Source organism: Enhydra lutris, unplaced genomic scaffold (assembly GCF_002288905.1).
Source record: "Enhydra lutris kenyoni isolate GAN:26980312 unplaced genomic scaffold, ASM228890v2 scaffoldscaffold69, whole genome shotgun sequence".
NCBI lineage: Eukaryota > Metazoa > Chordata > Mammalia > Carnivora > Mustelidae > Enhydra > Enhydra lutris.
The window spans coordinates 2,484,018-2,507,740 of NW_019154153.1; the positions used below are offsets into that span (position 1 = coordinate 2,484,018).

At 36.1% G+C, this 23,723-nt stretch overlaps 1 protein-coding gene across 2 annotated transcripts in view; it reads right to left on the minus strand.

The window, feature by feature from the left end:
- LOC111159681 (ELKS/RAB6-interacting/CAST family member 1) overlaps positions 1–23,723 on the minus strand; it is a 510,890-nt gene that overhangs the window by 134,600 nt on the left and 352,567 nt on the right. For both annotated transcript variants that reach the window (XM_022522253.1, XM_022522254.1), the window contains one exon: positions 1,794–1,938. In XM_022522253.1, coding sequence (XP_022377961.1) covers positions 1,794–1,938 — 145 coding nt within the window. The remainder of the gene's footprint in view (positions 1–1,793; positions 1,939–23,723) is intronic.

The window sequence follows — 23,723 nt, forward strand, 5'->3', positions numbered from 1 at the left end:
ACAAATATAAACTGTATATATTTAAGGTACAATGTGTTTTAATACATGTATACATCATAAAATCACCATCACAATAAAGCTAATTGACATTTCTATTACTTCAAGTTACCTTTCTTAAGAACACTTAGAATTTACTCTTAGCAAATTTCAAATATTCCATAGGATATTATTAACTACAGTCACCATGATGTGTATTAGATCCCTAGAACTCACTCATCTTGCATAACTGAAACTTCATACTCTTTGAACAACACCTCCCCACCTTCCCCACCCTCCTAGGCCACTGCAACCACTATTTGACTCATATTATCAGTTTTCATAAGCCAAATTTCAGTTTTGAACTACTGGACAGATGTCTTTAATATTAAGCACATTCTTCCTGTTTTACTTAACAGGTATCCAAATACTGCATAATGTCTTCTTCTTATGACAAAGTATTTTAGGACACTGGAAAAGATTCTCTGCTTATAAATGAGCAATGGGTTATTTTTTTTTTTTTTTTGCTGGTTATTGATCTATCCTATAGAAAAGGGACACCTTTTGGTATTTTCTCAGCAAAGTTGGTCCCATAAATAAATATAAAATCTATTTCTAAGCAGTTCTAAGTACTGGTCTACAAACAGAAATATCTTTATTGTATAAATATTGATTCTTGTTAATTTGAACATTAAATATTATGTTAAAAATGCTATCAATTGATGACTGATCCCCCAGCATAGGAAAGAAGAAATTCCTTCACTTGAAAAATTCTTTCCCAGTCTTATTACTTCAGGTAGAAAAGCAAATCTAGGCAGACACAATGCACAGAAAATGTGACCGAGAATGAAGGAGATGATACTAGAAGGCAGGACTTGTGGACACTGCAAACAGTGAAGGAATGACCAGTGAGGCGCATTAAAATAAAGAAGGGGGCTTAGATTTTAAAATTCTGCTTTCTCTTCATTCTCAAAGACTTTTTCCCCCAAGTTTTAAATTTGTCATAAGGCATACATAACACAAAATTTATCACTTTAGTCATTTTTAAGTGTCCATTAAGTACATTTACACTGTTGTCAGACCATTAACAAAGGGGAAATGTATAGCTTTTATTTTCATAGGTCTTACATAAATATTAAGCATTAAATTCAGGGAAAGATTAGGTTGGAAAAAAATGGAAAAAGAAAACTTTACTCGTATCTTCAAAGCTTACTCGGCTCTGAGTAGCTAGAAATTTTTTAATTAAAACTATACTTAGTGCCTTCTATAGTAGGACTTTAGGTGCATGTAAAAAGATTAATAAGCCTTCTTCATTTTAAGTAGGCAGAACTTTGCTAATTTCATCCAGCTAAGTTAAAAAGCCCTCTCATAGACGACCTGTAACATCTTCTAAACCCGTGCTCTTACCTAGAACACTCTCCAATTCCAAGATATAGCCAGAGATTTGTGAAGAAGATTAAAGTCTCTGCTTATGGAAACTAACTGGAGGCACGCCTGGGGTGGCTCAGTCAGTTAAGCGACTGACCCTTGATTTTGGCTCAGGTCATGATATCAGGGTTGTGAGAGCAAGAAGCCCTGCAACGGCCTCTGTGTGGGTATGCTTAGGATTCTGTCTGTCCTGTCTGTCCCTCTCCTCCTCTTTCTTCCTCGAAAGACAAAAACCGAAAAACAAAACCTAGCTAGATACAAAGATCAGATGTCTAATATGAGAGGCAAGACCTTAAAATATAAGCTGGCAAAGACAAAGGTAGAGAATGGCATGAGAGCTGGTCTTACTGCCCCTCCAGCATGGGCCCTCCCTGGCATTTCATTATTACCTGCTGCTTGAGCTGCTGCACCAGACGATCCTTCTCCCGCTTCAGTGCAGCCACTTCCTCTTGGGTCTTTTTCTTAGAGGATGAAAGCTCCAAAAGGGCTATGTTGGCATCTTTTTCACTAATGGCAGCCAGAAGAGCTTCTTGCCTACAAAATAAAGAAAATTCCAAGACTTTCATTTGTTCTCAAAACAATCCTTTGAAGTTATTATAATCACCCCCATTTTATGGGTGATGAAACCAAGGCTCAGAGAGTCTATATAGCTTGCCCAAGTTCACACTTGAAGTAAATGGTGCAGCTAGGAATCCCACTCAGATTTCTCTGACTCTAAATGTCTTTATCATTGTGTTATCCTGACATCTTAATAAAGAGTTCCTATAGTTAGACTCAGAAAGTAAACAAAATTAATGAATTTTTAGAACTAAGACTAAAACTATCACCCATACATTTTACCCATTTAATTCATTCTTTTCATAAGCATTCTGTACCTGCCAGGCAAATTGAGGCATTACTGAATGAAACTGAAAACACTCTTACGTATAGAGTGTGTAACAAATTGTAAACATTAGGAAATAGGATTTAGAAAATCAGCCATCTGTTCTTGGGGCATTCTAAACATCTAAAATTCTCTTTCTCTCATCAATGCAAATCAGTTTCCAGTCGTGGCTTTATTTGGCAAACGTTTGTGGACTTTGAAACAATAACTTGAACCTTACGGATTCCTTGTGGTTTAGCTAACTACTTTTTGGCTCACATCCAGAAGGAAAAGAAGGTGGGATTTAGAAGAGGGGTGAACATGAGAAATTTACAAAATGATCTGAACGAAGTTGGTGAACAATTATTCTCCTTGGCAAAAATGCATTCCTCAATAGCTCATCTATTATTTAAGTCATCTGTAAGAATGCAGATTTGATTTACAGGAACTATTTAAGTGGCCTGAGCTTTTGACCTGAGGAAATGCTGAATCTAAGAATGAACTGCCCAAGTTTAACCTTGCTTCTGTCTTTTGTTAAGATAATTATGCCTCAATAGCAGTCATCTGGAAGAGTTTTAGTTTAGCCACAAACTGGAAGACTATTTTTGCATATTCTGACAAGGATTTTCTGTTTTCTAGATGGGTAGGTCTGGAGAACTCTGAACAAGCAGTACCAACAAACGGAGGAGATAGATCAGCTTACATTATGGAAATGAAGATTTATTTAACCAGTCTCTGCTGTTGGAAGGGAAGAAGATTCTCACTGACCCCAGTGTAATTTTCCACTGTCCCTAAACTCTATAATTCTACAAAATGGCGGATGGCTTATCCCATGAAGCTTTAGTCAAAAGCAAAGGGATAACAATAGTCTAAATATATCCACTGACCACTTGAAAAAAATATGTTAAGTGGTGAAATGAGCTTAAAGGTGAAGGAGTTCAAGTTGGTCTCACTATGCACAATTTCCTGCCGATCGCTGTCATCTGTTCCCTTTGGGGAAGCTCAAAGACTGACAAAGCTGGAATGAGAAATGTGTTTTCTCAATAAGGGTGCTGCAGTATTTCTGTGCACTAATAGAATTACACATTTAGCAGCAGGCAAATAACAGAAGATGAATGAAAGATAAATTATCCAATCAGATGAAGTAAGGAGCACTTTTGCAAAATGGAAGATACAAAGGTGATGGGATCTGAGTTCCATTCTGTGCTTAAGGAAAGTATCATAATGTGAAATAGTAAAAATTATTCTATGTTGGTGAAGAATCTTGACTGAATTCCAAATTCTTTTATAAATGATATGCTTGGCCAGCTACTGTGGTACAGTTAATCTCTGGGGTAAAATGTCACATTCCCATAATGCAATATGATATAACAGGTGACAATTCAGATTCTAAATTTTTAAAATAAAGGATGTAGTACTAGACTCTGAGCCACTGGAATAATACCTTTTTTACTAAGATACATAATTTTAAGTCTTTTGTTCTTTTTATATAAAATCCAAATAGAAATTTTATTATGTCATTTATTTTTTATTGAGCATTGATAAATACTACAAACTGCACAGAATCAAACTTTCTCTCCAATACCCATTGCTCTCAACCTCTAAAAATATTCTAACTTAACACACTACTGTCTTTTCCATTTTGAAAATATACTCTTGATAGTGATTTCTACATGTGTATATGCCTAAAAAGGTCAATTGATAGGGGCGCCTGGGTGGCTCAGTGGGTTAAACCTCTGCCTTCGGCTCAGGTCATGATCCCAGACTCCTGGGATCGAGCCCTGCATCGAGCCACCCCCCACCCCAATCAGGCTCTCTGCTCAGCGGGGAGCCTACTTCCTCCTCTCTTTCTGCCTGCCTCTCTGCCTACTTGTGATCTCTGTACGTCAAATAAATAAATAAAATCTTTTTTTTTTTTTTTTAAAAAAAAGGTCAATTGATAGTCAAGAGAATAAAATTTTTCATTATACACTGCACATATAAACATATAAACCTGGGGGTAATGTCAGTATTTTTTATGGATATATTAGCTTTTATGTTTTTCTTTTGTTTTTGAAAGAGAGAATTGTTCTCTTGTCTACAATTTTGGTAAATTTGAAATGGACAATTATAAGGGAGAGCAATCTCTTAGAAATCTGAAAGACCGTCAAGAATATTAGAGCTAATAAACAGTAACAGCCATCTAATTTTTGGGAATAAGAAAATTGTTGTTCCCTCAATACTATTTGATAGAAAAGACTGTATGGTATAGTTGAACTTACGTGGTTAAGTTTCACAGAGAGCACTCAGAAGTGTCAAAACTAAAAAAATTTTAAAGAATGCCCTGCTTTCCAGAGGGAATGGAATTCAGAGTGAAAAAAAAAAAAAAAGCAAATGATTTTAGTATCTTATTTTAGTAGGCACTTAACTCTTAATAACATTGGTTCTTTGAAAAAAGAAAGGTATTTTCTGATAAAAGTAATATGCATTCATGGAATAAAAACTGGAAGATCCAGAAAACTAAAAAGAAGAAAATAAGAATACCAGAAATAGTTCCTTTTTAATCAGACTCAATTGCTTGAGATGTGGAAGTCACCTATTCTAACATGGCTATTTCAACGAAAATGAAAATTGATATGGATTAATAACTGACTTTAAGAGCTTTACTAACTAAAGTCTATCTACAGAAAAGGAAGACTTGCTAGTGAAGCACATTCTGACTTTATTTCCCATGAGCCCCTAGGGAGTAATACAAGCACGTATAATATGAAAGGGAATATATGTATGCCACAAGCCCACAGCAAAATAAGAACTGCACTGCTAAACTGCTCTCCTTGTTCTGTTAATGTCTTTTCCTCAGATAAAAAAATGAAAAAGAAAAAGAAAATGTATACACAGAACTTTTCAAAGTGATTAGTGGCCCCCTACTGGTTGACTAACATGCCATATTACTTGCATAATGAGTAGGTAGTAGCAGAAATCCAACTTTAAGTCATTAAAGAGGTCTTTTCAATCCATCCCTGGTGCTCTAAACTACATAACAGTTGAACCTGCCCTTTGACCTGAAAATTCTAATAGAATCAAGATGTCTCTAAAAGTATTCTACTGTGTCATTTTAGCTTTAAGAAATAGTAAGACCACCTCCTTTGTCCCCTCTCCCTTCTGAGGACATTTAGAAATAGGAAGCAAACATCCAAGGCAAATGGAGCTCAAAATCTTTTCCATAATGCCTGAGTCTTTGAGGATAACACAACATTAGTCTGCTATCACTAGTAAAAAAGAAATATGATCAATGTTGAATTGATGGTGGTTAACAATTTAAGAGTGAGTCCTAAATATGTGTGTGTGTATGTTTTTAAAGATTTTATTTATTTATTTACTTGAGAGGGAGAGAAAGCACAAGCAGGGAGAGCAGCAGGCAGAGGCAGAGGGAGAAGCAATCACTCTGCTGAGCAGAGAGCCCGACGCAGGACTTGATCCTAAGACCCTGGGATTATGACCTACGCCGAAGGCAGATGATTAACCGACTGAGTCACCCAGGCATCCCTATGTGAGTGTTTTTCATAGAAATGAAAGAAAAGGGGTGAGAATGAAGGGATACCATCAAGATTTATTTTCCCTTCTTCCTCCAACTGGGTATTTCAAATTGAATGCTTACACAATCATGTTTCATAAATTACAAATCCTGAAAACATCACGAGAGAGCTCAGATGAAAGTAAGAATAAAGTCAGTTGCTTTAGATATATTATTGTCATGGACATGTAAGCATAGTTTAATCAACTTCAATTTTAAAATAAACCTGAAATCCAGATTCTCTTATTGATGCTTCCTTGATTCTGATGCCTCCTTTACTTGCTATTTAACCATTTAACTATCCAGAGTGACTAGTAAACTACCGGGATATCTCTTCCACCTCATTTCCTGGAGAAATCCTTTTGAATATTATTTTCTCTAACTTCACTTACAGAGAGGTCTCAGAGAGTATGGCAGACACACTACCTTAATTAAGCTCAGCGAAAACCAGCCTGTGGGTGAGCCTTCTTCGGCATTCCTGACTGAAATGTCTGATCTTTCAAGCCTTGGTCTTATTATTTCTGTTCTAGGTACCCAAAAATACCTTTAATGTAGAATGCCAACACTAAATAAAACTTTTCATCTACCATAATAAATTTTTTTCCATATTAATTAAATCACTATATTCCTAGATTCCACAGGCTAACATCTAAGTAATCTGACTTCTTTGCTCTCCATAACCAACATTCACATTGTTTGTTCTTCGTTTCTAATAGTTTTTAATGAGCCCGGGGCTTTGTATCTGTAAGTTAATTATCATAGTCACTACCATCCTTTTATCATGGGTCTATATCATTTTTTAAATATTTATTTATTTGACAGAGAGACAGGAGAGAGAGAGAGTGCGAGAGTGCACAAGCAGGGGGCGTGGCAGGCAGAAGGAAAGGGAGAAGCAGACTTCTTGCTGAGCAAGGACCCCATGCAGGGCTCAATCCCATGACCCTGGGATCATGAGCTGGGTCCAAGGCAGGTGCTTTACCGACTGAGCCACCCAGATACCCTGGGTCTGTACCATTCTTAGGCCCATTCCGATTTCACCATTCTTCTACAATGTCCTACTCTCCCAATTTATTTTCATCTGCTTTCTTACCACATCAAGCGCTTTGGCTTAGTATTTGACCAGCTACAATTTTCAACCCACTTCTTCATTGTCCTTCAAGGACCCTCTATCACTGAGTTACTGCATGTTTTCACTTAGGTTTATGCTATGTTCTCTACCTGAAATGTCTGAAGCTTTCTCTCCTTTAAAACCTGACTCCTTGGGCGCCTGGGTGTCTCAGTAGGTTAAGCCTCTTCTTTTGGCTCAGGTCATGATCTCGGGGTCCTGGATCAAGCCCCGCACCAGACTCCCTGCTCGGCAGGGAGCTTGCTTCCCCTCCTCCCTCTGCCTACTTGTGATGTCTCTGTCAAATAAATAAATAAAATCTTTAAAAAAAACCAAACTGACTCCTCACCTGACTAATTTTTGTCTATTCAGTATTTCCTTTCAGTACGTTCACAGTTTAAGTGATATTAATAGACATGCGCTCTGTAAATGTCCTCCAATTCTTCTACACATCCGAAGGTCTGCTTCCTCAGCTATATTATGTTTATGGTTTACATTTTTTAAATTTTCTTTTAAGGTTTCTATGAGTTTATTGGTCTTTCAATTTATTAGCTCACTATTTTGAAAATATTTTAAAATTTTTTTATTGTGATAAAATACATATAACATAAAGTTTACCATTTTAACCATTTTTAAGTGTACATTCAGTAGTGTTAAGTACATTCATACTGTTGTGTAACCAATCTCCAGATAACCAATCTCTTTATCTCGCAAAACTCACACTGTACTTAATAAAGAATTCCCCATTCCCCACCCCCAACCCTCGGCAACTACCATTTACTTTCTGTCTCTATGAATCTGATTATTCTAGGAACTTCATATAAAGGGAATCACACTGTATTTTTCTTATTGTGTCTGGCTTATGTCATTTAACATATTGTCTTCAAGGTTCATCTGTGTGGTAGCATGTGTCAGAATTTCCTTCCTTTTCAAGGCTGAAAAATTTCCACTGTATATATACACCACACTGTTTATCCATGCATCAGCTGATGGACATTTGGGTTGCTTCCACCTTTGCCAATTGTGAATAATACCCCATCTTTAATTTTTAAAATATATTATTTTCCTTCTAGAGTCTAAATTCATGGCTTTGCACACCAGAAGCTTACAAATATTAATTTTCTGCATTGCATGTCCCTAAACCATTTACAATTTTTCTTTTATTTGGTATGAGTTACTCTTTGTACTCTATATACTCTGATATTATTTGCTAGTCTTCCTTTGTGCCTAAAGCCTTTGCTTCAAAATAGCTGGAATACAAGCTCCAAGAAAGCAAGATCTTCATCCGTTTTGTTCACTAATGTATCCCAAGTGCAAGAATAGTTCCTAGAATGGAGTAGGCACTTCACAAATTTATATTGAGCCAACAGCTCCTCCAATTCTGTTTCCATTTCTATCCAATTTGGTGGCTTGGTTTCCCAACTGTTCCAATGTATTCCCTTATTGAAGTTATTCCCTTATTTCACTTTAAAGTTTTGGTTTGTTTTTGTTTTGTTTTGTCCAGTAGCATGGCAGGCTAGTGAGCAGAGAGTGGTAAGAATTTGAAAACATGAAGAAAACCAAGACTGGAAAAGAGACCACTAACTTTGGCTAATTTATCTTTCACTTAAAGAAAAGAGTTTTGTTTTTTCTCTAAGAAGACAGATGACAACTGGAGTCATAGGTTCAATTCTAGATGTTATAATTTAAGTGACAGTGTCCAAGTAGAGGGTATCCAAAGGAAGGTGGCAGGATGGGGTTATAAAAGGGCACGTTAATCCAAAAAGATTTATCCATATAACATGTCAGAATAGCAGAAGTAAGACATTAAATCTGTGGTCCTCTAGAGGACACAAATGGCATTAAAGGGGGGAAAGTCATAAAGAGATTTCATCTAATGAAACATCTAATGTATTAACTTGTGTTAATAAGTAGAATTGGAAACCTAAAAAGTGATAGGCCTTTCCATGACTGAGTGTTTAAAGAGGTTATCAGAGATACTGTATAAATGGTGTCGTTTTGAGTTGGTCTATCCTCTTTAACTGTAATATTTCAATAAAATGAATGAGATGAGACAATAAATTATAAGTGCCAATAAATTGCATGGACAATAGATGCTCAAGTCATACAGTGGACAAAGAAATCACCTTAGGCTGAAGACTTGGAACCTGAGAAGGACCTATTTTGACAGAGACAGTGAGAAAGATAAAGTGGCAAGTGTAAAAGCACAGGTATGTGTGAGGATACACTGCATAGCTGGATTCAAGGGTCTCCATGGGCAAAGAGAAACTGAAAAGGTGGCTTTGGATCAGAGTAGAGATGGTGTGGAATAGTAGTAAGGAATAAAATAAAATTATGAAATCCTTGAGGATTCTGACCCAAACTTGACAAGTAGGGGTTACTCAAAATGTTGAATTAAGAATTATTTGATTTTGATAATATGGTAGCATTAAAAGTTCTAGAAAAGTAAAGCAAGGGTTTAGAAAAGACTGATTAAGAGGCAAAGAGGGGAGAATGAATGATTCTCAAAGCAGAAGGTCAGGATGTTATTGCTGGAGATGTATTATGAATAAAACTCTTACATTACAAAAATTATTTTTAAGGAATGAAGAATAAAATGATGCTATCTGAATTGCGGATTCAAGAGTCAAAGGTGGGACTATGAAAATTGTTATCTATTTCAATGAATATGAAATATAAAATACATCACATTTATGTTTTGATGCTGGAAAGTAACTTTTTTTTTTTTTAAGATTTTATTTATTCATGAGACAGTGAGCGCGAGTCTATGCACGCGAGCTGGGGGAGGAACAAGACATGAAGCTGTACCTGATCTCAGGACCTGAGATCACGACATGAGCAGAAACCAAGAGTCAGATACTTAACCCACTGAGCCACCCAGGCACCCTTGGAAAATAACTTTCAAATGTCACTGAATACAGACTATCTCAGGGCATTTGATCCAATAAGGCATGCTGGGGTCCTGCCTCATATAACATTCCTGTAGCAAGGCCTTTGCCCAGAATAATTTGGAATCTTCTCAATCTTCTCTTGTTTTATGTCTATCTCCTGAAATCAGGGAAGAAAGGTGATTTATATTAAGAAAAACACCAACATAAGAATGGGTAAAGAAGGGGCGCCTGGGTGGCTCAGTGGGTTAAGCCACTGCCTTCGGCTCAGGTCATGATCTCAGGGTCCTGGGATCGAGCCCCGCATCGGGCTCTCTGCTCAGCAGGGAGCCTGCTTCCTCCTCTCTCTCTGCCTGCCTCTCTGCCTACTTGTGATCTCTGTCTGTCAAATAAATAAATAAAATCTTAAAAAAAAAAAAAAAAAAAAAAGAATGGGTAAAGAAGTTATCCCAATATGGGCTGTTTATTTTTCAGAAGTCCTTGAAAAGAATCAAAGTTAACACAATAAAATCAGTAACTGTTGGTAGTTACAGCTCAGTAAGTGAAGCTGATTAAACAAAATTTTGCATGGAAAACCTGTGTTCATTTTTTCTCCTCATTTTTTTCTGAACTATGAGCGTTTTGGTATTCCCAAACCGGCAGAGATTGTGACACATTTGAAAGATATAGGTCTACTGTGATATTGATACTTCTGTTATAAAGTATCTGCCTACTTCTCAGACTGACAAAGTTGATGTTTTTATCTATATTTGTTAGAAAAAAACAGAAACTTGTATCTTTTCCATCTGTTTAAAAAAAAATTAATTGCAACCTAATCCACAAAGAGACAGAAAGCAAATCAGTGGTTGCCAGGGATTGGAGCAGGGGCTCCAGAAAGGCTGGTCAGAGAAGCAAGAGAACTTTCTGGAAATGTATTATGGTTTGACTATGGTGGGTGTAACACAGTGTCTACACTTGTCAAAACTCACCACATTATACCCTTAACATGTATATATTTTATTGTAACAATACTATAACCGAATAATTTTCAAAATCATAAACATTTTCTGAATGAGGAATATTACACAGCAAACATGACAACAGTAAGTACAATGCATTTTTTATTACAGTAAAATATACTTAACATCAAATTTACCATTTTAATCACTTTTTAACGTATGATTCTGTAGCACTATATACTGACAATGTCGTGCAACCAACAAAATCATGATCCTTTTCTAGAACTTGTTTGTTTTCTCCAACTAAAACTCTGTACCCATAAAACAGTAACTCGCCTTTCCCTCCACCTCCGGTCCAGGGCAACCACTATTCTACCTTCCATCTCTATGAATTTTTAACTACTCTAGTTCCCTTATAAGTAGAACGATATAGTATTTGTCCTTTTGTATCTGGCTTATTTCACTTAGCATAATGTCTTAAAATACAATGTATTTTTATTCTTCCAAATTTAAGTGACCTTTAAGATAAACATACACTGTAACTATTTTTCCTAAATAGTTTCCTTCTTTCCTTTACTACTCTTTTCCTTTACTACTGTTTTCTAAAACAGAAAATTATATCTCTAAAAACTATGCTTTTTATTTATAGCTATAGTTGGACAAGGAAGTGGTGGTGGGAAGAGCCAAGATTAGATGAACTGAGCAGAAGAGGAAAGGTCTGAGGTGGAAGTACTGACAGGACTTAGTGAATGACAACGGCCTCCTTGGGGTCCCGATGCTCTCCCTTATTAAGTCTAGTTCAAAAGTATAATATAGAGGGGTGCCTGGGTGGCTTAGTGGGGTAAGCCTCTGCTTTTGGCTCAGGTCATGATCTCAGGGACCTGGGATCGAGCCCCACACCGGGCTCTCTGCTCGGCGGGGAGCCTGCTTCCCCCCTCTCTCTCTACCTAACTCTCGGCCTACTTGTGATCTCTCTGTGTCAAATAAATAAATAAAATCTTTTAAAAAAAAGAGTATAATATAGAAACATGGCTTCAGGGCTTCAGTGCTGCTAGACTGTACATAACTTAGAATTTCTGCAAACAGTTTGTTTTCTTTCGGCATTAAATATCATTTACAGTGATACTGAATATCTCTTTAAGAAAGTGAGGGTGATATTTATTGGAGTTCTAATATTTGGTTAAACTTGATGTAAATATTTGATTATAAAAAAAACTTGTCCAATTTTCTCTAGAGCTATATGAGACAATAACATTTAAGTACTAACAACAGAATAAAGCAATCTGGAGATAAAAAGTCTAAAATAAAGAACCTCATGCAAAAATAGAATGGTTTACTTTTAAGAAACAATGGAATTCAGCTCCTTTTCCATGAATATTTTAAGTAAAATTAGCTTCCCTGACTGTAGATAAGGTCCCAATAAAGTCTGGACATTCTTTCTACTCTTTACTCCCATGTTTCATACAAAGAGTCAGCTGTCAGTTTCATCCTTCACTGGGCTGACTAGCTGACAATAGGCAAAAAGCTTTCAAAAACTACACTTCAACCCTATGGATAATCATAGTTCTACAAATGATGCATTATGTGGTCCAACGTTCCAGAGCTTTGCTTGTTTAAAGACACTTTTATAAAACCAATTTCATGGGAGATTTTCACTCCATATTCATGACTGTGGAATGTTTAGATATAGGTCTTGCTTACAGTGCTCAAGATTAAGAAGGCAGCAGGGATCTGGTATTTAAGTACAGTACCAAGCTTCCCTGAAGAGAAAGTGAGGTTGTAATGCAAAACTCACTGAAGCACAGATTTCCATAAATTCTTGATTAGTCTAATGCAAACAGACAACTTTTTTTTAGGCTAGAGACTAAAGCAGCATCACCTCAATTTAATGGGTCTGTCTTTGAATACCTTCCACTCCCCTGAGCCCACCTTTTAAAGTCTACATGTACCTTCTCAATAAAATCTTTTCAAGCTTCTTTTTTTTCTGACATCTTTCACTTGTCTAATCACAAAGAACTTTATCACCTATACCATATATATGATTTTGGAAGAGAAATTACTGGTTAGCTGAGGAGGGTTATTTACTTATTTATAAACAATTTTGTCAGAGCAAGCTAGCGTGCCTGCCCGCGCACGCACCAACAGGGGTGTGGCAGGCAGAGGGAGAAGCAGGCTCCCTGCTGAGCAAGGAGCCTGATCCGGGACTCCATCCCAGGACCCTGGGATCATGAACCAAGCTGAAGGCAGACGCTTAACAGACTGAGCCACCCAGGCATCCCTGAGGAGGATTTTTAAAAAAGGGAATTCTAAGGGGTACCTGGGTGGCTCAGTCAGTTAAGCATCTGACTCTTGATTTTGGCTCAGTCATGATCAGGGTCCTGGGATTGAGCCCCGAGTTGGGCTCCCTGCTCATGAGGGCTTCTACTTGAGGATTCTCTCCCTCTCCCTCTCCTCAATCGAGATCTCTCTCTCTAAAATAAATAAATAAATATTTTTTAAAAAGGAAATTCGCACATATTTAAATCCTGACTATTCAAGTAGGATGTAAGTTTCCAGAGTATAGAGACCATGTCTTAATTACACTATATCCTCCATTTAGATATATCCACCTACCTATCCTCATATACACTATATCCTCCATACACACACACACACACACACACACGTAAATTAGAGCCAACTCTTCAAAACTAAACTAGTCCAGAACTAAAAATACTTTTTGGTCGACTGTCTCTGAACCAATGGTAGGAAAGCCCATTTACCCAAACATTAGAGAAAAGAAAATGATAAATGATTAATTATAGCATTACCTATCCTATATGCAACAAGGTAGACCTTTCAACAATCAAATAAACAAATTTTCCTCAATAATTACACAATTATGGGATCACAGAAAGCAAATAATTCTTTGCATAAGAGCTCATCCAGAGTCACTGCTATGTTCACTTTTTTTTATGCTGATCTTTTAAAGATGAAACTTTCTTGAGGAAGTCCTAGTACATTAAAGGTGCATACTGCCTTACAGAAAACAGCATCCCTTTCTGACTCTAGTAAGAAACATCTACATAAAAACTGAACAGGACTGTAGAGGGAAAGCATGGTATGATTTCTAAGAAAGAAGACACTTTTGCATAAAGCCAAATCACTTAAGATTTCTGAATGAGAGGCTTTTGACTCAAGCTACTCTGCAATTTAATAACTTAATGATTCTTCAGAGGGGGAAAAATTAATTTTAGTTTGTCAAACACATAAGAAATTTATCCAACTCATATTCAGTAACTGGCCTAACAAACAGGAAAGGCATCTTTAAGAAAATGCATACAGTAAAATGAAAAGAATAGGGGAGAAAATGTTTCAGTTACTACACACTAATTACAGATATTCTATTTTTAAAAAATTTTTAAAAATATTTTTTAGTTTTCTCCATACTCAACATAGGGCTCAAACTCATGACTCTGAACTCCTGAAAACTTCATGGAGCAAAGTTATAATACTACAGTTTGGGCTATTACATGAAAGAGACACAAATCTATATGCAGTTTACCCTGCTATTTTTGTCAAAGCAGGAAAATATAAATCCTAAATTAGTTTTAATAGAATGTTTTAAATCTCTTTAGTATTTCGCATGCATGAAGTAAAATACATGAAAAGTCTATAGTAAAAAGTCTACAGTAAAATAGACAATATAACTGGAATCTAAAAATTAGAAGAGAAATTAAGGATCAGAATTAGTCTCAGAATACATTACTTAAAAAGATTTTATCCACTTATTTAAGAGAGAGAGAGAGTGAGCGTGAGAGAGAGAGAGCATGAGTGGTAAGGGGCAAAGAGAGAGGGGAGAAGGAGGCTCCCCGATGAGTACAAAGCACAATGTGGGGCTTGATCCTGGGACTCTAGGACTCCTGAGCCTAAGGCAGATGCTTAACCAACTGAGCCACCCAGACGCTGCAATACATTTTTTTTTTTTAAGAGAGGGAGAGAGAGAAGGAGGGGGAGGTACAGAAGAAGAGAGTGAGAGAGAGTCTTAAGCAGGCTTCATGCCCAGTGGAGAGCATGACCTGGGGCTCTGTCTCACAACCCTGGTTCAGTTCTTGATCTCAGCTGAAATCAAGAGTTGGTTGCTTAACTGACTGAGTCACCCGGGCATCCTCAGAATACATTAAAAAAAAAAAAAAAAAAAGAAGCTATAAAGAAAGGATTACTTTGTTAAGATAATATCTACTTACTGATGTGTCACTTTACTTATTGATTAAAATAAGATCCACTAAAATTTTATAGGATCCATATTAATTTGTAAAATAATGGTACACAATGCCTACCTTTAAAAGAAATCTAGAACTATAGTCAACTACCAAATTATATATAAAATGCATCTATGCATTCTAATTAGAGGGTTCTAATTACATGATATGTTCATCATTCTAATGATCAAGTATTTTTTGTGACACCCAAATATATGGACTCTAAAAGTCCCCTCAATGTATTATGCAGGGAACTATAATTTATAATGAAACATCATATCAGAAAGGAAAATAATATCATTTGGGTAAGAGCCTCAGACTGTTTTCTATACAGCCACAGTTAATTAGAGTAAGTTGTCTATCTCTGGTTCAGTGTAGAAGTGATTTCTGATTCCACCTAATGCCTAGCTATTTCCAGACAGAACTCATAAAAAACAAAAATGAGTTTTACTTGCTCTAAAATGACTGACTGTTCAGGCCCTCTCCATGCTACAATTATTTTATTCTTAAAAGGAAAAAAAGCCTCCATTGGCCTTACTTTCCCCTAAATCTGCTATGCCTTCTCTTTTGCCCTCCTGGTCAAAATTTATTTTATTTATTTTTTAAATGTTTTTTTAATTTAAATTCAATTAATTAACATGTAATATATTACTAGTTGCAAAGGTAGAGGTCAGTGATTCACCAGTCTCACATAATATTCAGTGCTCATTATATCATGTGCCCTCCTTAATGTCCATCACCCAGCTACCCCATCTCCTCACTCCCCTTCCCTCCAGCAACCCTCAGTTTGTTTCCTATGATTAAGAGTCTCTTATGGTTTGTTTCCCTTTCTGGTTTCAATGTGTTTTATTTTTTCCTCTCTTCTCCTATGATCCTGTTTTGTTTCTTAAATTCCACATATGAGTGAAACCATATGTAATTGTCTTTCTCTGATTGGCTTATTTCACTTAGCATAATACCCTCTAGTTCTACCCACATCACTGCAACTGGCAAGATTTCATTCCTTTTGATGGCTGAGTAGTATTCCACTGTAGCCACATACTGTATCTTCTTTATCCATTCATCTGTCGATGGACACACCTGGTCAAAATTTTAAAAAACTCCAATAGACTTCTAACTAAAATGTTGGATTTCTATTTCAAAATGACAGAACAAAAACTTCAGCTCCCTTCTACTTTAGGAAAATCATTCTCAAATATCAAGAGAAGAAAAAACAGAAACAAACCCAACCTTTGTTGATACAGTAAGATTTACGTTATGGCAAATGATAATATAAAGAGAAAATGGATAAGAAAATTCTTAGCACAGGAAAACCAATCCGAAGTGTCTGCTGAGGGAAACAGCTATGAGAGGGAAGTAGATTTACCTACCCAAGAAGAGCTCAAGAATGATTAGGTCAATAGCTATAGAAAGTAGTATAACTTACAATAACATATCAGACTTACCTTAGAGTGGTTCTCAAATATAAAATAAATTATTAAAAATGGAAGTCTGTGCTCTACTGCTGACCTACTATATTTGAATTTCAGAGGATGGGCATCTATAACTTTTAAGAAGCAGTCCAGGTAATTTGAGATCCATTACTTTACAGAGGAACTAATTTAAAAGACCAACAGTAAGGTATTATAGGTATCTCCAATTCCAGCCCCCCCTTGCCAAGACTGAGTTTTTATTTAGGATTTACATTTACTGTTTGTAATTCAAAAATCATAGAAAATCTTCCAATTCTATAGTAAAAATTACCAGTTTTTTTAAACTCTAAAATTCTGATACTGTAGAAACTAACAATATTGACCATTACTGGACTTAGAAATCTAACACGAAGAGAGGACTTCTGTTCTACCCAACAGACTGTTTGAGAAAAGGTTTAGTTGAACCCCTCATGATGCATTCATAGGTAAATTTCCTCCTTTCTTTATGGCAAGGGCCATCACAAGACAGATAGGTGAACTTAGGATCTTCTGCTTTCTAAATCTCTGCCTTTAAAAATAGCTGGCAGCCAGGGGAGTTTTGTTGGGGATTATTCAAATCCTATCAAAATCCCTAGTGAATTATGTTCTTAAACCCACTGATTTCTGTTGGAGGTGGGGGGTGGACAGACAGCTTAGGCTGAGCCTCAAGAGATGAAGCTAAGTGGTGGGTTCACAGTAACATCTGGGGATGATGTGTACAAAATGATTTATACTGGTCTTTTCTTTCATTTTGTCTTTACTATTTCATAATAGTATGTTCTGCCTCAAGTTTAATGGCATAAGATGAACAGAAAATTTCAGGATACAAATTCCCCTTATAAAGACATAGTCCCTTCAAAATAAGGCACACCTGTTGGTCTTTTACTCAAACTTTTGGGCTATACCATTTATTGTGTCTTCTTAAGGAAGTCTCTATTTCCAAAGGAAAATAAAGTCTTACGTTATTTCTCAGAATTCAAACTCAAGAATACCCCCATTTATTTAGTTGTCTGTTTAAAGAATTATTGAATGCTTTAAGCAATTAATCCCTGCACTTTGTCACTGTCCCACTGTTTAGTTAACCTTTTCCAGTCATAGATGGATAACATGTTCATACCAGCTGTCCACGCTATGCTACTGTGGAGGCCGGCTTCCCTGTTTTTAAAGCTTCCATTGCATTCCAAGTCTGTTTGCTATGACACTTGTTAGAAGAATGCCTTGGTATCATGGTACTCATTTCTCTACCTTGCAGCATAATCAACAGCTAAGTCTGTCCTGATTTTTAAAAAATCCTACATTATACAGAACATGTAATGTTTGAATTGGTTGGTACACTGCCTGAAAAAAGTGGGTAATGTTCCAATGACTAAATATCCACAATATTCTTTAGGCTATATATGATACATATAAAATCTACAGGGATATATATGAGTAACTGTGGGGAGTGATGAGAGGGAACTAGAGATACTGGGGTTGCTGAGATCTTGAAGGTCACCAAAAGCATTTGGTGGCCAAAATAGATGAAAACAAATTCAGTAATTTATTACCTTCCTCTGTTAATGATTCAACAATTCTATCATCCATCTGCTGTCAATTTGTTGGCAAAAATTGTTAAGAACAACTCCTCTCCTACACAGCTTTGGAATGAAACATCTGGTGGGGAAATTCTATAGGAATGGGTAAGAAGCTGTGCTTGTATTTGGCAGAAGAATTATTATTGTTGCCAGCTGGGATGATGCCACCTTCTCTGCGTCTTTTCCTAGATTCTGCTACTTACAAAATGCCAAACACAATTTGGGAGGCGTGGTTATTACACCTATTTTTTCTTATATATATATGGGGCACATGGTTATGGTAGGCATAAAACAACAGGAAATGCAGAATCTTCTGGTGGTTTTTTTTTTCTTCTGAAGTTGCTCTGCATAGCAGTGGTATTATTTCTAATAGGGAAACTATGCTCAAAACTAGTAAAGCAATAACCATCACAGCCTACTAAGTCACATGTTTACTTCTCAAAGACACAGGAAAATGACAATTGAAAATATTATTTCAAAACAAGTTTTAGAATTTTACTGCATGTAAATTAAAATTTAAAAATATCTTTTAGGGGTGTCTGGCTGGTTCAGTCAGCGGAGCATGTGACTCTTGATCTTGGGGTTTTAAGTCTGAGCCCCACATGGGGTATAGAGATTACTTAAAAACTCTTAAACTTTGCTTCTTACTTTAAAAAGAGGAGTAAATATTTTAAAACTAGAGAAAATGATAATGATTACTGATTACATTTTGTTTATGGCCTCTGGATTTCTTCCTCCTCAACTGAATATTTTCTCTCTTAGAGCACCTCTGTTTGTCTTACATTATAGCACTGTACATGTTTTCCCTATTTCTGAAAGCCAACTGATGGCATGAACCTTATCAAGTCTACCTTCGAGTCAGCCAATCTGACTCAGCTATAGTGTCTAACCAGTGCCTTCCTTCCAGGGGTAATTCAATTTTCCAAAGCGCATTCTCTCTCTGACTAGTTAGCTCACCTAATAAGAGGAGTAATAAAGGCAAGATACTTTCTCTTACTTCCAGTCTGTTCCACAGCTCAAAATTTCACCTTTAGCACACACAGTTATTCTCTAGGTCAACATTTCTCAAAAGTGTATTCCACAGAAGTATGGACAGATACTAACATATGTCCCATGAAAAAAAGATTTCCATGGTCAAATAAATAGGAGGAACACTGGGCTAATCTAATAGCCCACTGATACAGAACTCACAAGAGCTTTCTATGGTGTAGATGACACATCTTTAATAGGATGTTATATTTTAAAGCAGGGGTAGCCAAACCACTGCCCACAGGCCAACCCTGACTAACCACCTGCTGATATAGAGCCTGTAGGCAAGGAATGGCTTTTACATTTTTAAGTGGTTGAAAAGAAATTTTTTGGTGACATAATATAACACATATATAAAATACATAGTTTATATTCTAATATATAAAAATATAGTATTTTATGAAAATGATTTGAAATGCAAATTTCAATGTCCATAAACAAAATATGAATGAGGCAAAACATACTCATTTGTTAATGTATTTTCTATGATTACTTTAGCATGGCAAGAGAAAATGTGAGTGGTTATGACAGACACCAAATTGTCCCCAAAGCTCAACATATTTACTATCTGGCTCTTCAGAGAAAAAGTTTGGCAACCCTTTTATAAATTATTTCCCAAACTTAGTTGACCATGGAACCCTACTTCCTCAGTTTTCTGGAGAATACCAATTAATACCTGGAAACATACTAATATTCCAAGAACACAGTTTGGAAAGTGATGACTTAACCAGAAGCCAATGGATGTTGAAAGAATGAATAAAAGAGTATGAATGTGCTGGGAAAAATGAATAAAAGAGTATGAATGTGCTGGGAAAAAAATTCACCACGATCAATACTGCCAACATGATTACTACAGAGTCGGCTACTATTAAGCATTTTATGTGGATTAAGTAATTTAATCCTTACAAAAACCCTATGAATTTGAGAAAGGACGTATCTAGTAGGCAGTTGTACTGATGGGCCTGGAGCCAGACCCTGAATGGTCTGTGGATGGATGTGGAAACGATCAGCAGACAAGGTAGCTGAAATAACAGGAGTGCAAGAAACCACCAGTATCAGAAGGGAGGCACATAGCACTCACAGAATGAAAGTCTGTAAAGAACTGAGGGGGGACTGTCTTAGCAACAGAAGAAAACAAGGAGGCAGTGGTATCCTGAAAGCCAAAGAAATAAGTTTCAAGAAATAAGCAAAGATCAAATATTTTAAAGTGTTTATAGACAAAGTCAAAACTAAGACTACAAAAATTTCCATTTGATTTAGCTTTTGGAATGTTTCTAGTTACTGCGGAAAGCAGCTTCAGGGCTGGTAGCAGAAGCCATACTGAAAAAGCTGAGGAGTAAACACACACACACACACACACACACACACACACACTCTGAAATAATACTCAGCCACAAAAAAAGAATGAAATTTTGTATTCTGCCACAACACAGATGTACTTTGAAGATATTATGCTAAGTGAAATAAGTCACACAGAGAAAGACAAATATAAGATCTTCAGCTATATGTGGAATCTAAAAAATCAAAACAAATGAACAAACAGAACAAAATATAGAAAAACTCATAGAGAACAGATTGGTGGTTACAGAGGGGAAGGAGGCTGATAGGTGGGCAAAATGAGTGAAGGGATCAATTTTACATATATATGTATATGTGTGTGTGTGTGTGTACACAGACACACACATATACAATATTTTCTTTATCCATTAATCTGTCCAGTACATCAAGTAACATTTAGGTTGTTATCATTTCTTGGTTACTGTAAATGATGGTACAATAAACACATCTCTTTTTGGTATATCTTTTCAAATCAGCATGTATGAATTCTTTAAATAAATACCCAGAGGAGGAAGAACTGGTTCATATGGCAGTTCTATTTTTAATTTTTTGATTAAACTCTATACTCTTTTCTCTGCTGGCTGTATTACCAATTTTACATTCCCACAAAGTATATGAGAGATCCCTTTTCTCCACATCTTCTTCAATGCTTGTTATTTCTAGTCTTTTTGATAACTGTGATAATAGCCATTCTAACTGGTATGAGGTAATACTGCATTACAGCTTTAATTTGCATTTCCCTAATCATTAGGGATGTTAAGCAACTTTTCATGTCCCTGTTGGTCATCTCTATGTCTTTTTTGGAAAAATGTCTTTTCAGAACCTCTGTTCATTTTTATTTGGGTTGTTTTTTTGTTGCTGTTGTGATGTGTTGTAGGAGTTCTTTACGTACTTTGGATTTTAATCCCTTGTTGGATATATGGTTTGCAAAAATCCTTTCCCATTCAGTAGGTTTCCCATTTGTTTTAATGATGGTTTCCTTCACTGTGCAGCTTTTAAGTTTGATATAATCCCATTTATTTATTTCTGGTTCTGTTTCCCAACATTTATCACCTATGTTTTATTTCAGGCATTTTATGCTTTCAGGTCTGACATTCAAGCCTTTAATTCATTTTGAGTTAATTTTTGTGTACAGTGTAAGACAGTGGTCTAGTTTCACTCTTTTGCATGTGGCTGTCCAGTTTAACCAAAGCTGTTTATTGAAAAAAGACTATCCTTTCTCCATTGGATGTTCTTGGCTCCTTTCATGTAAATTAGTTGTCTGTGTATGTGCGAGTTTAGTTCTGGGATCTCAATTCTATTCCACTGATTTGTGTATTTGTTTTTATGCCCAATACCACATTGTTTTGATTACCATAGCTCTGTAGTAGAATTTGAAGCCAGGGAGTATGATTTCTTTAGCTTTGCTACTCTTTCTCAATATTGCTTTGGTTATTCAGGATTTTTTGTTTCCATAGAAGTTTTAGAATTGTGAAAAACACATTTGGAATTTAGATGGGGATTGCACTGAATCCACAGATTCCTTTGGGTTATATGGACATTTAACAATATTAATTCCTGAAATCCATGAGCATGGACTATCTTTCCTTTATTTGTGTCTCCTTCAATTTCTTTCATGAGTGTTTTATAGTTTTCATTGTACAGGTCTTTCACCTCTTTGGTTAATTTTTCCTTGGGTATTTACATTCTTCTTGATGTAACTATAAATGGGATTGTTTTCCTAATTTCTCCTTCTGATAATTCTTTATTACTGTATAGAAATGCCACTGATTTCTGTATGATGATTTTATATATTGCTATTTTGCTCAATTTATTTATTGGTTTCAAAAGTTTTGTGGTGGAGTCTTTTTAATATATAATATCATGTCATCTGCAAATAATTACTGTTTTGCTTCTTAAGATTTGAATGCCTTTTATTTATTTTCTATTTATTTATTTATTTCAAAGTTTATTTTTTTTCAAAGATTTTATTTATTTATTTGAGAGACGGAGATCACAAGTAGGCAGAGAATCAGGCAGAGAGAGAGGAGGAAGCAGGCTCCCTGTTGAGCAGAGAGCCTGATGCGGGGCTTGAACCCAGGACTCTGGGATCATGACCTGAGCCGAAGGCAGACGCTTTAACCCACTGAGCACCCCTCTATTTTTTATTTTTTTAGAAGATTTTTACACAAAAATGTGAGTAAGAGAGAGAAGGAGTGGGGAGGGACAGAGGCAGAAGCAGACTCCCCAGGGCTCTGATTCTAGAACTCTGGGATCATAAGCCAGGTCAAAGATAGTTGCTTATCCAACTGAGCCACCCAGGCACCCCACCTTTTATTTCTTTTTTTGGTTAACCGATAATGGCTAGGACTTCCAATACTATTTTGGATACAAGTGGTAAGAGTGGACATTGTTGTCTTATTCCAGATCTAAGAAGAAAGGCTTTTAGCTATTCACCAGAGTATGATGTTAGCTCTGGGTCACATGTGGCCTTTATTATGTTGATGTATGTTCACTCTCTACACAGTTTGTTGAGTTTTTACCATAAATGGATGTTGAATTTTGTCAAATCCTTTTTCTGCATCTACTGAGATGATCTCATGATATTTCTCCTACATTCTGTTGCCGTGGTTTATCAAGATGATTGACTTGTGGCTGCTGAACCATCCTTACATCCCTGGAATAAATCCCACTTGATTATGGTGTTTGGTCCTCTTAACATATTACTGAATTTGGTTGCTAAGATGTTGTTGAGAATTTTTCCATCAATGTTCATCAATGATATTGGCCTGTAATTCTGTGTATATTTATGCTTGCATGTGTGGTATCCTTGCCTGGTTTTGATATAATGGTAATGCTGGCCTCATAAAATGAGTTGGGAAGTGTTCCCTCCTTTTCAACTTTTTGGAACAGTTTGAGAAAAATAAGCATTAAATCTTTGAATGTTTGGTAGAATTCACCAGTAAACCTGTCTGATCCTAGACTTATTTGTTGGGTTTTTTGATTACTGATTCAATTTCCTTACTTGTATACAGATTTTCTATTTCTTTGTGATTCAGGCTTAGAAGACTGCATGTTTGTAGATATTCATCAATTTCTTTAAGGTTGTCCAATTTTTTTTCCATATAGCTGTACAATAATAGTCTCCTATGATTCTTTGCATTGCTGTGGTGTCAGTTTAACTTTTCCTCTTTCGTTTCTGATTTTATTAAAGCTTGTTCTGTTTTTTTCTTGATTAGCCTAGCCAAAAAGATGTGTCAATTATATTTATCTTTTCAAAGAACCATATCAGGTTGAGAGTCAAGATGGCGGAGAAGTAGCAGGCTGAGACTACTTCAGGTAGCGGGAGATCAGCTAGATA